Source organism: Macaca mulatta, chromosome 4 (assembly GCF_049350105.2).
Source record: "Macaca mulatta isolate MMU2019108-1 chromosome 4, T2T-MMU8v2.0, whole genome shotgun sequence".
NCBI lineage: Eukaryota > Metazoa > Chordata > Mammalia > Primates > Cercopithecidae > Macaca > Macaca mulatta.
Genome location: NC_133409.1, coordinates 138,507,516 through 138,520,731, shown reverse-complemented (window position 1 = coordinate 138,520,731; position 13,216 = coordinate 138,507,516). Strand labels below are relative to the sequence as shown.

General features: G+C 41.9%; 1 protein-coding gene across 1 annotated transcript in view; it reads left to right on the top strand.

Moving 5' to 3' along the window:
* Positions 1-13,216, top strand: part of POLH (DNA polymerase eta) — a 38,192-nt gene that overhangs the window by 23,438 nt on the left and 1,538 nt on the right. The window contains exons 6-10 of the mRNA XM_015136432.3: positions 812-915; positions 3,635-3,754; positions 4,320-4,443; positions 4,954-5,019; positions 10,494-10,663. Coding sequence (XP_014991918.3) covers positions 812-915; positions 3,635-3,754; positions 4,320-4,443; positions 4,954-5,019; positions 10,494-10,663 — 584 coding nt within the window. The remainder of the gene's footprint in view (positions 1-811; positions 916-3,634; positions 3,755-4,319; positions 4,444-4,953; positions 5,020-10,493; positions 10,664-13,216) is intronic.

The window sequence follows — 13,216 nt, the reverse complement described above, 5'->3', positions numbered from 1 at the left end:
AAAAAAAAAAAGTTCTCTTTGGAGACTGAGGTGGGCCAATCACGAGTTCAAGAGATCTTGAGGCCATCCTGGCCAACATGGTGAAACCCCGTCTCTACCAAAAATACAAAAATTAGCTGAGCATGGTGGCATACACCTGTAGTTCCAGCTCGGGAGGCTGAGGCAGGAGAATCGCGTGAACCCAGTGAGGGGGAGATTGCAGTGAGCTGAGATCGTGCCACTACCTTCCAGCCTGGTGACAGGGCAAGACTCTGTCTCAAAGAAAAAAAAAGAATTCTCAAGGATTTAAGCTTTTTCATTTTTAAGTGTTATTTATAAGAAGGTGTTTGTTATTGGAGAATGGTTTTGAGCCCAATCTCTATAACAGATACTAAATTATGATAATTTGTGTTAAATTGGGGACTCAAAATGGACCAACTATTAAGAAATGTAAATGGGATAGGGTAAAGCAAGTATGTTTCAGCATTTTTATATAGACACACTGAGAAATGCATCTTGCTTGAATTTCTCCTGTAGTCTCTCTACTTTTCAAACCTCTTGAAGTAGGAATAGATGGGAAGGAAAAAATGACTAGAGGAAAACTGAGAATGGGAGAGATGTGGGAAGAAGAGTGAGGATAAGGATGTTGTGGGATATCAAGTTTTAGAGATGTCTTGAGTTTCTGGTTTTATTTTTGTTTTTAATGTAGAAACCATTGGTTACAGCCATTAAGCTCTGTGTGTGTGTGTGTGTGTATGTTATGTGTATGTTTATATTCACCAACTTTGGTGGGTTGACAGTAACGAAGTTTTTACACTTTGCATGCTTCCAGGTCCTGGCAAAACTAGCCTGTGGACTAAACAAGCCCAACCGCCAAACCCTGGTTTCACATGGGTCAGTCCCACAGCTCTTCAGCCAAATGCCCATTCGCAAAATGTAAGTATTCAGGCAGCACGTTAAATTTCATTTATATCCATGTGTAGAACCTCTCTGGTTGTAGTTTCTTGTGTTAGTAATTAAGGACTGGAGCCAGGAGAAATAGGTACCAGGCAGTTAGAAGGAAGACAGCACAAAACATTTTGAAACACACGCTGAGACTTTTATTTTTATTTATTTATTTATTTATTTTTTAAGAGAGAGTTTCACTCTTGTTGCCTACACTAGAGTGCAATGGCACAGTGTCGGCTCCCGCAACCTCCACCTCCCAGGTTCAAGCAATTCTCCTGTCTTGGGCTCCTGAGTAGCTGGAATTATAGGTGCTGACCACTACGCCTGGCTAATTTTTGTAATTTTGGTAGAGACAGGGTTTCACCATGTTGGCCAGGCTGCTTTCAAACTCTTGACCTCAGGTGATTCGCCCTCCTCAGCCTCCCAAAGTGCTGGGATTACAGGTGTGAGCCACTGCGCCCAGCCATGCTGAGACTTACTGAATCTTCAGTTCTGGGTTATCTGTGGCAGATACTTAATCCTGAATTTTAAAAAAAATGAGCCAGGTGTGGTGGCTCACACCTGTAGTCCCAGCACTTTGGTAGGCCAGGGCAGGTGGATCACTTGAGCCCAGGAGGTCAAAACCAGCCTAAGCAACATAGTGAGACCCCATCTCTACAAAAAATAAATAAATAGGCCAGGTGCGATGGCTTACGCCTGTAATCCCAGCACTTTGGGAGGCCAAGGCGGGTGGATCACTTGAAGTCAGGAGTTCGAGACCAGCCTGGCCAACATGGTGAAACCCTATCTCTACTAAAAATACAAAAATTAGCTGAGTGTGGTGGTGGTGCCTGTAATCCTAGCTACTCGGGAGACTGAGGCAGGAGACTCACTTGAACCCAGGAGGCGGAGGTTGCAGTGAGCCGAAATGGCACCATTGCACTCCAGCCTGGGTGACAAGAGCAAGACTCCGTCTTAAAAAATAATAATAATAAAAAATCAAGTTTTAGCTGTATGTTTAACTTCCCTCTAGACTTTTTATTCAAGTCTGTTATTAAGTGACAAACAGGAATTTTACTTCTTTTCTTTCCCCTAATAGCAAATCAAGGTGTTCAGGGCTGCTGAATTTCAGCTCCCAAAGTAGGCATTAGAGAAGAAGCCAAGTCAAATGAACAGGTTGTGCCTACCAGTTGTGTGGCTTTGACAAGGACTTATAATATTGTAGAAAGGATAAGGTAAAAAGCAATAGTAAAAGTGCTGTCATAAGACTGCATAATTGATAAATGAATTGTACAGGTAGAACAAACTTCACAAAAGAAGGGAGTATTTGGAGAAGGATTTATAAAAAGGCATGGGATTTTGTTTTGCGATTTGGCACAATTTGGAGAGTCAGACTAAAACAGCAAAGCATTACTGATTTGGAGAACTTTTTAGCACAAAGAGGGGAAAGTATGAGATATTTTCAGTGAACTGGGACCTAAAGTAGTTCAGCTGCACCATATTGAGGAAGATAATGGAAATAGACTGAAAAGATGATTTAAAGACAGATTATAGGGAGCCTCAAAGGCTAGGCTAAAGAATTTTGACTTTTTTTTTTTTTTTTTTTGAGACGGAGTCTCACTCTGTTGCCCAGGCTGGAGTGCAGTGGTATGATTTCGGCTCACTGTAGCCTCCACCTCCTGGGTTCAAACGATTCTCCTGCTTCAGCCACCTGAGTAGCTGGGACCACAGCTGTATGCCACCACGCCCGACTAATTTTTGTATTTTTAGTAGAGACGAGGTTTCACTATTTTGGCCAGGCTAGTCTCAAACTCCTGGCTTCCAATGATCTGCCTGCCTTGGCCTCCCAAAGTACTGGGATTACAGGCATGAGCCACTGTGCCCAGCTGACTGTGTTTATATTTAGAGCTCACTGCAGCCTTAACCCCTGGGTTCCAGCAATCCTTCTGCCTCAGCCTCCCAAGTAGCTGGGACCACAGGCACATGCCACCATCCCCAGTTAATTTGCTGGAGTACAGTGGCACAATCTCGACTCACTGTAACCTCTGCCTCCTGGGCTCAAGTGATCCTCCCACTTCAGCCTCCCAAGTAGCTGGGACTACAGCTGCACACCACCACACCCAACTAATTTTTTTGTATTTTTTTGTAGAGACAGGGTTTCGCCATGTTGTTCAGACTGTTCTCAAACTCCTGGGCTCAAGTGATCCACTCGCTTCGGCCTCCCAAAGTGCTGGGACTACAGGCGTGAGCCACCACACCTGGCCTTAATTTTTTTTGTAGAGTTGGGGTCTTACTTTGTTGCCCAGGCTGGTCTCAAACGCCTGGACTCAAGCAGTCTTCCCGCCTTGGCCTCCCAAAGTGCTAGGATTATAGGCATGAGCCACTGTGCCCGGTCAGATTATATATTCTTAAGTAAAGTTTTAGCCATGGAAGGGATTTATTTTGTGTTTGGGATTTTAATCCCCAAACAGGACAGCAGGTGTTGTACAATTGAAAGTTTTATATACAGTTTACTTGATAGTTAATCAAGGACTTTAGCCTTTTGGTTATGTTATTGTTAATCTTCTCCTCAAATTTTAACTCCCAGAGTAACTGAATTCCCAGAATATATGCTCTCATTTGTCCTGAACCTTTTGGAGAGCTACTTACAAAGTAGAATGTCTTATGTTTGCTGCTAATTAGATATTTATGATGTGACCTATCAACTCTTTGTCTCCTTTGTTATCAGCCGTAATCTTGGAGGAAAGCTAGGGGCCTCTGTCATTGAGATCCTAGGGGTAGAATACATGGGTGAACTGACACAGTTCACTGAATCCCAGCTCCAGAGTCATTTTGGGGAGAAGAATGGGTAAGTGATTCATTTTTTTTTTTATCATAAACTTTATGGAGATGCAACATTCAAATATAGACAAAAGCATCTAGTAAAATCTAGACCTATCTTTAGGTTAACATTTGTTTCTTGAGATAATTTCACTGGTCCTTCTTGCTTTAAAATCTTGCGTCACTATGGCCTATCAGTCTAGACTAGTTTTTTCCATGTACCTGGGTGGTTGATAGATAGGATTTGTTACTTTGATGCCTGAGTATATACTAATTACATCATTCATGCATGCTGAGATGTTATGTTCTCTTAAAATGCTTGTGTTTAATGCCCTAGCAAGCACACACACATTTGGGGATATGAATCAGTGGCTTGCTTGGCATTTTTCCAAAAATACAAATGATGACTTGGCTTTAGAAAGTAGAACCAGTGTTCTCATTTTCCATATATTGCACTGGAATTCACTGAGAAGGGCAGGATTTTGTCAGAGGTCCAGTACACTAAATTTTGGACAAGGTTTTAGTTATTTGGTTTTGTTTTAACAAGAATAATCATTTAATTTCACCTTAACGTTTTTTGCTGGTCTTATTAGGTCTTGGCTGTATGCCATGTGCCGAGGGATTGAACATGATCCAGTGAAACCCAGGCAACTACCCAAAACCATTGGCTGTAGTAAGAACTTCCCAGGAAAAACAGCTCTTGCTACTCGGGAGCAGGTAAGCAGGCATTCTTGACAGAACACTACCTCTTTTAAAGGGGTCAGCAAGTAGGTTTTGGTAGCTGTGGAAGGTTTAATAGGTTAGAGGAGACCTTTATAAAGTATGAAGAAAATAGATGTTCTTTCCTTGGGTTGAAAATTGACTAGTTTATGATGATTACTTTTTTCTCTTTCTTCCATCGAAATAAAATGGAATTTCTCATTTGTTTAGTAGATGGAGACTTGGAAAGCCTAGGATATTATGCTTCAAGTTTGGGTCTTGTCTTTTTCTCAGAGCTAGAACATGCTTGAAAGTCACCTGATGGCAAACCAGCAGGAAAAGAAAATGAAAGGCTTGAGCTAGGGCAGGACAGAAGGACTGGGAACATTTCTATGATCTGGTGATCCTTTGATTATGGGGAGTCTTTTGTGCACAGTTCTGTTTGGGAGAAAAGAACAAATACACCATCTAGTTCTTAATAGACTTCGAGTGTTTAAATGAAATATTAAAGTCTCAATACTTTTTTAGGTACAATGGTGGCTGTTGCAGTTAGCCCAGGAACTAGAGGAGAGACTGACTAAAGACCGAAATGATGTAAGATTTTCTTTCTTTATTCTTGGGGTGGGCTTTGCGATTTACATATCAGCTGCTCTTTACCTTATGGAGCAGGAACAAAGACAGAAAAAAGTATTAGCATAGGAAATATCTGTTTTCTTTGTTTTTCTTTTTCCTTTTTTTTTTTTTTTTAAGACATGGTCTCACTATCTCCCACACTGAGTATACTGGCACAATCATGGCTCACTGCAACCTCGACCTCCCAGGCTCAAGCTCTCCTCCCAACTCAGCCTCCTGAGTAGCTGAGACTACAGGTGCATGCCACTACAACTGGCTAAATTTTTTTATTTTTTGTAGAGACAGGGTCTTGCTAGGTTGCTCAGGCTGGTCTTGAACTCCAGCCGAGGAAATTTTAAGAAATCTTTTTTTTTTTTTTTTTGAGACATAGAGTTTTCCCTCTTGTTGCCTAGGCTGGAGTGCAGTGGCATGATCTTGGCTCACTGCAACCTCCGCCTCCTGGTTCAAGTGATTCTCCTGCCTCACCCTTCCAAGTAGTTAGGATTACAGGCACACACCACCATACCCGGCCAGTTTTTTTGGTATTTTCAGTAGAAACGGGGTTCTACCATATTGGCCAGGCTGGTCTTGAATGCCTCATCTCAGGTGATCCGCCCACCTCAGCCTCCCAAAGTGTTGGGATTACAGACATAAGCCACTGCGCCCAGCCAGTAGTGGCAGTTTTAAGCACATTTTATTGTGTATATATGATGTTTACAACATGATGCTATGGGATACATATAGTAAAATGGTTACTATAGTGTAGCAAATTAACATATCTTATCATTTCACATACTTTTTTGAAAAAAAAAAGTAGTTAAAATCTGCTTAAAATCCCTAATAGAATTTTATTAACTATAGTCCTCACTTGTACATTAGCTCAATAGACTTGTTCACCCTACGTGTCTGCTACTTTATGTCCTTTTATTTATATCTCCCCATTTCTTCCTCCCCTCCCCCATCCCAGGTAACCACTGTTTTATTCTCTCTGTATATTTGACTTTAAAAAAAAAATTCTGAACATTTACATTTTTCTTTCTAATGTTAAAGACATCTGATGATTAGTTTCTCTCCTTTTTTTTTGAGACTGAGTTTTGCTCTATCGCCCAGGCTAGAGTGCAGTGGAGCAATCTTGGCTCACTGCAACCTCCGCCTCCCAAGTTCAAGTGATTCTCCTGTCTCAGCCTCCCGAGTAGCTGGGATTACAGGTGCCTGCCACCACGCCCGGCTAATTTTTTTATTTTTAGTAGAGATGGGGTTTCACCATGTTGGCTGCGCTGATCTTGAACTCCTGACCTCATGCGATCTGCCCATCTTGGCCTCCCAAAGTGTTGGGATTACAGGCATAAGTCACCACACCCGGCAGTTTCTCTCCTTTTAAAATAGCTTTATTGGCATATACTTTACATACCATAAAATTCAACCATTTAAAATAGTTCAGTGGTTTTAGTATATTGCAGAGTTCTACAACTATTCTACAATCAACTTTAGAGCTTTTTTTTTTTTTTTTTTTTTTTTTTTTTGAGACGGAGTCTCGCTCTGTCACCCAGGCTGGAGTGCAGTGGCCGGATCTCAGCTCACTGCAAGCTCCGCCTCCCGGGTTTACGCCATTTTCCTGCCTCAGCCTCCCGAGTAGCTGGGACTACAGGCGCCTGCCACCTCGCCCGGCTAAGTTTTTGTATTTTTAGTAGAGACGGGGTTTCACTGTGTTAGCCAGGATGGTCTCGATCTCCTGACCTCGTGATCCACCCGTCTTGGCCTCCCAAAGTGCTGGGATTACAGGCTTGAGCCACCGCGCCCGGCAACTTTAGAGCATTTTTATCACCCCCAAAAGAAATTCTGTACCCATTACCGGTCACTCCCCATTTCTCTCCCAGCTACCCCCCAGCCCTAGGCAACCACTACATTGCTTACTGTTCTGGACATTTCATATAAATGTGGTCTTTTGTGACTGGCTTGAAGTCTTTCACTTAACATGTTTTCAAGGTTGAGCCGTATTGTAGTGTGTATCAGTACTTACTCTTTTTTTTTTTTTTTTTTGAGACAGAGTCTTGCTCTGTCACCGGGCAGGAGTGCAGTGGTGCAGTCTTGGCTCACTGTAACCTCCGCCTCTCAAGTTCAAGTGACTCTGCTGCCTTAGCCTCCCGAGTAGCTGGGACTATTGGCACACGCCACCACGCCCAGCTAATTTTTGTGTTTTTAGTAGAGACAGGGTTTCACCATGTTGGCCAGGGTGGTCTTGATCTCTTGACCTTGTGATCCTCCTGCCTCGGCATCCCAAAGTGCTGGGATTACAGGCGTGAGCCACCACGCCTGGCCAGGACTGACACCTTTTTATGGCTGAATAATATTCTATTGTATTAATATGTACCATATTTTGCTTATCTGCTTATTAGTGAATGGACATTTGAGTTATTTCCACTTTTGGCTATTATGAATAATGTTAATATGAATATTCATCTACAAGTTTTTGTGTAGACATCTGTTTTCTTCTCAGCATATACCTTGGAGTATAATTTCTGGGTCATATGGTAACTCTATGTTTAGCATTTTAAGGAATCGCCAGACTGTTTTCCACAGTGGCTACACCATTTCACATCTCTACCATCAATGTAAGAGGGTTCCAATTTTTCCACATCCTTGTTACTGACTTTAAATTTTAGCCATTCTAGTGGGTGTGAAATGGTATCTCATTATGGTTTGACTTATATTCTCTGATAATCTTTTCATGTGCTTGTTGGACATTTGTATATCTTTGGGAAATGTTTGTTGAAATCCTCTTCCTGGGCTGGGAGTGGTGGCTCAAACTTTCGGAGGCTGACGCAAGTCACCTGAGGTCAGGAGTTCAAGGCTAACATGGCCAACATGGTGAAACCCTGTCTCTACTAAAAATACAAAAATTAGCTGGGCGTGGTGGTGGGCATCTGTATTCCCAGCTATGCAGGAGGCTGAGGCAGGAGAATCGCTTGAACCAGGTGGAGGCTGCAGTGAGCCGAGATGGCGCCATTGCACTACAGCCTGGGCGACAAGAGCAAAGCTCTGTCTCAAAAAAAAGAAAAGAAAAGGAAAAAAGAAAAATCCTCTTCCCTCTTTTAAATTGAGTTGTCTCTTTATTATTGAGTTTTAACATGTCCCTTGTCAGATATGTGATTTGCAAATATTTTCTCCCATTCTATGGGTTTTCTTCTCACTTTCCTAATGGTATTGTTTGATGCACACTCTTCTTTTGAAATGTCTTGGAGTTCTACAAGTCAACTGTACATGTCAAGAATAGTCCAAAACTGCTTGTTTGCTTTTTAGCTGGAATTGGTGGTAAATGTTTGTTCCTTTGGTAGGCATCATAAAGAGGGATTTGATCTAGTTGCATTATCGCCCTGTTCAGCTTTTGCCCACTAGGTGGCACTTGTTTCTCATCTCTCTATAAGCCCCTGGGGCCTTTCTTTCCACTTTTTTTTCCTAAGAGACAGGGTCTTGGCTGTCATCCATGCTGGGGCACAGTAACACAACCTTAGCTCACTGCAGCCTTGTAGCCTCAACCTCCTGGGCTCAAGAAATCCTCCTTCCTTAGCCTCCCACAGTGCTGAGAGTACAGGCATGAGCCACTGTGCCTAGCCTTTTCTTCCCACTTTGTATCCAGAGGGGATCCCTGAAAATCTGTCTTTAAGCTTCAAAGGACTTTATGCCAAAAATAATTCAGGACATAGCACATCCTATCACTTCACTGTTTAAAACATTCCAGTGGTTTCCCTTCACACTTAAGGCATATTAAGGAATTTTTAAAAGTAATTCTATAAAGCCAAATATAATCTTATTTCTTGCTACTTCTCTGATCCCATCTTTTATCTTCCCCTCACTTAATTCTAGTCTCCACTTCATTGGCCTCCTTCCCTTTATCTAACACACTAAGCTCTTACTTCAGCACTTCCCGTTTCTTTGCCCTGGAGACTGTTCATATATTCTTAATATTTGCTTCCTTGCTTTATTCAAATCTCTGCTCATGTTTTACCTTCTCCAGGAGGTCCTCCCTAGTTACCTTGTCACAGCAGCAGCCTCCATCACTCTCTGCTTTATTCTGTTTTTCTTCATAGCACTCATCTCTGTGGTCATTTGTTACATGTCCATTTTTTATTATCTATAGTTCCTACTACAACATAGGATCCATGAGGACCTGGACTTTATTTTGTTCTCTCCTGCATCTCTAGGCACTGTCGAGGCATGCAGTTATAGTTGAATAATTTTAGTCAACAAGGACTCCTTTGTAATTGCCAATTTGTATTCCCTCAAGATATATAAATCTGTACAGATGTATTTTTTATCCAAAAAGTAGTTCCTGCTCTTAGCTTGTTTTCCTTAGGAGTACTTCTTCTCACTAGCATCTTTTGATAGGGGTCCCTTATGTAGAATTTTCACCTTGTATTTCTGCCTCTTGACCATTATGTCTCAGTTTGCTGAGATTACAGTATTCAGATGCTTCAGACTTCATTGAAAAGTGAGTCATGATCTTGTTCTCTCAAGGCAGGCTCACTACCTGGTATCTTCTCAGATAAGCTGTAAAAAGGTATTGGTAGAAACTTCTGGAATTAGTGGTGAATGTTTGTTTACCATAAGAGCCCCAGGGCAGGAAAAAAGATAGGACTTGAAGGCTAGTTCCACTTTGCTTTCAATTACTTACCTGAAACCTTCCTTCAGTCACAAAATAGTATCTAGTATTGTAGATATTTGTTATAATTGTTCTGCTTAGACACCATGTAAAACATTCAGGTGAGTCCCATTTTCATTCGTTCTGTCCTGTTCCCATCATCTGTCAAAATATCCCAGATACTCCGATGTTCCATAATCCAAATTATGTCTTCTTCAGTTACTTTTTACACCCAGAAATAGCATAAACATTTTTTTGTGGAACCATATAATCAGATTTCTATTCAGAAAATGCATTCTGTTACATATAGATTCTTTTTTTTTTTTTTTTTTTTTTTTTTTTTTGAGACAGAGTCTTGCTCTGTCGTCCAGGCTGGAGTGCAATGGCGCCATCTTGGCTCACTGCAACCTCGGCCTCCCAGGTTCAAGCAATTCTCCTGTCTCAGCCTCCCAAGTAGCTGGGATTATAGGCGCCTGCCACCACGACTGGCTAGTTTTTTGTATTTTTCAGTAGAGATGGAGTTTCGCCATGTTGGCCAGGCTAGACTCGAACTCCTGACTTCAGGTGATCCACCCGCCTCAGCCTCCCTAGGTGCTGGGATTACAGGCGGGAGCCACCATGCCTGGCCTCTTTCTCTTTTTTATATTTTATCTTTACTCTTTGCAGAACTCAGTTTACCTTTATTCTTGACTTTGAAACTACTGTTTCCAAACCATTGTCACCTGGTTCTTTTAATTTCCTCTCCTGCAGTTCAGTACCTAGAATTCAGATACTCTTCATAACTTTATTTCTGGTCTCCATCCCTTCCCACCCACAGAATGACAGGGTAGCCACCCAGCTGGCTGTGAGCATTCGTGTACAAGGAGACAAACGCCTCAGCAGCCTGCGCCGCTGCTGTGCCCTTACCCGCTATGATGCTCACAAGATGAGCCATGATGCATTTACTGTCATCAAGAACTGTAATACTTCTGGAATCCAGACAGAATGGTGAGTTCTTTTCTAGCTCATCTTCTCCAAAGAGACTTATGCCCTGTCTTTGCTCTAAAAGTAGTAGGCATCTGAGCTCTTCCATCTGGGATAGACTCTGACTCAGACTACCAGTACCTGTTACTCTGGGAGAAAATACAGTACCAACCTCAGAAACAAGATAGCTCAGCACAGATCCTTTGCCTACAGCTGATACATTCCAGTTCCCAGGAGAAGGTTAGACCCTTACCCTGTATTGGCTTGGTCAGGGAAATGATCAGTTGCACTTGGAGAACAGGGCTCAAATTTCACGGATACATTTGGGAACTTCAAACTACTTGATTGTTCTATCTTAAAAGCATCTTTCTTGATTATAAAGGTGACCTGTGTTCACTGATAATCTCTATCTGACATCCCAACTCAGTTAGAAGCTCCACTGCTATTATACCGAATGTCATATTCATTAGTAAACTTCCCTTCTGTTGGTCATGAAATATAAGCCTCTTTTTGGAGCATCTTCATTTTCTGTCCAGATATTAATGATTTTCAGGATTGGAATCCTTTAATTACATATTTAATAAAGCCCTTACTTTTTTTAAAGTATTCCAAATTCACAATAGAAATATAATTATGAGAGAAAGATAAGTCGGTTGCTCACAGATGTATATTGGAGATTATACAAAATAAAATCAAAGTTTAATCACTTAAGTTATTACTTATCTAAATATATTGGCAGTACAATTATATGTACAGACCTATAATATGGTGGAGTCTCTTAGTCTTTGTTCATAGGGCCAGGCACGGTGGCTCACGCCTGTAATCCCAGCACTTTCAGAGGCCGAGGCAGGCAGATCACCTGAGGTCAGGAGTTCAGGACCAGCCCGGCCAACATGGTGAAACCCTGTCTCTACTAAAAATACAAAAATTAGCCAGGCATGGTGGTGGGTGCCTGTAATCCCAGCTACTTGGGAGGCTGAGGCAGAAGAATTGCTTGAACCCGGGAGGTGGAGGTTGCAGTGAGCCCAGATCGCGCCATTGCACTCCAGCCTGGGCAACAAGAGCGAAACTCCGTCTCCAACAACAACAACAAAAATAAATACATACATAAAGTCTTTGTTCTTAGAATAATTTACTTAATACTTCCTGATATATTTATTTTCAAATACTGAAGTTTTATAATACCAAATAACAACCATGGTACTAATGTACACATGAAACCTTATCTGAAAAGTTATAAATTGACAAACTACAACGAATACTACTCACTAACCGTGTGAAACTCCGTGATGCACAGGGAAGCATAAAAATTATCTGATTATAAGACTGTCCCAAAGCATGACACCTGAGGATAGTGGGATACTTTTTTTTTTTTTTTTTTTTGAGACAGACTCTCGCTCTTGTTGCCCAGGCTGGAGTGCAGTGGTGCGATCTCGGCTCACTGCAATCTCTGCCTCCTGGGTTCAAACAATTATCCTGCCTCAGTCTTCTGAGTAGCTGGGATTACAGATGCCCGCCACCACACCTAGCTAAGTTTTGTACTTTTAGTAGAGACAGGGTTTCTCCATGTTGGCCAGGCTGGTCTCAAACTCCTGACCTCAGGTGATCCACCCACCTCGGACTCCCAAAGTGCTGGGATTACAGGCGTAAGCCACTGCGCCCAGCCGATACTTTAGTAACTTTAAAATGACATTTACCTTTTACCTCATTGAAGGACTAATCTGTACATAAAAGCATGTTTCATCTTCTGAAATTCAGCTCATGTGAAAATTTGAGTGATTAGACACAATAAGGAACTTTATGACAAAAATTTGTTTTTTTTTTTTTGAGACAGTCTGGCTCTGTCGCCTAGGCTGGAGTGCAGTGGCGTGATCTTCGCTCACTGCAACCTCCGCCTCCTAGGTTCAAGCAATTCTTCTGCCTCAGCCTCCCAAGTAGCTGGGATTACAGGCGCGTGCCACCACACCCAGCTAATTTTTGTATTTTAGTAGAGATGGAGTTTCACCATGTTGGCCAGGCTGGTCTCGTACTCCTGACCTCATGACCTACCCACCTTGGCCTCCCAAAGTGCTGGAATTACAGGCGTGAGCCACCACGCCCAGCTATGACAAGAATTTCTTAAAATGTTTCTGAAATTGGGACTAGTAACGAAAAGCAGTTGTGGAATTTCATTCTCTAGAAATTCCAGAGTGGTAAGTCAGTCAGGGTTAGGTAGTGCCCTGTTTAAAAACGGGATAATGGCTAAGAGGATTTTTTCAAGTCTTTCTAGTCTAAATATTCTAAAGCTTTTTGTTGTCCTGAATAAAATTTCTTGCCCCAATCCTGAATTACAGCAGCTTTCCAGCGGTACCTTATAAAAAACAATAATTTCTGGCTGTCGGGAGGTGAGTGGTTACTAAATTAGTGGTTCTTGAGACATAACATCAGCATCACCTAGGAAATTAAATTCTCTGTCATCCCAGGTCTGTTAATCTCTGATACACATTAACGTTTGAGAACCACTGCAGTAAAGAACAATTTCGGTGGCAGAACCAGAATCCTAGTCATCTATGGATTAAATCTGTTCTATGGTGAAGT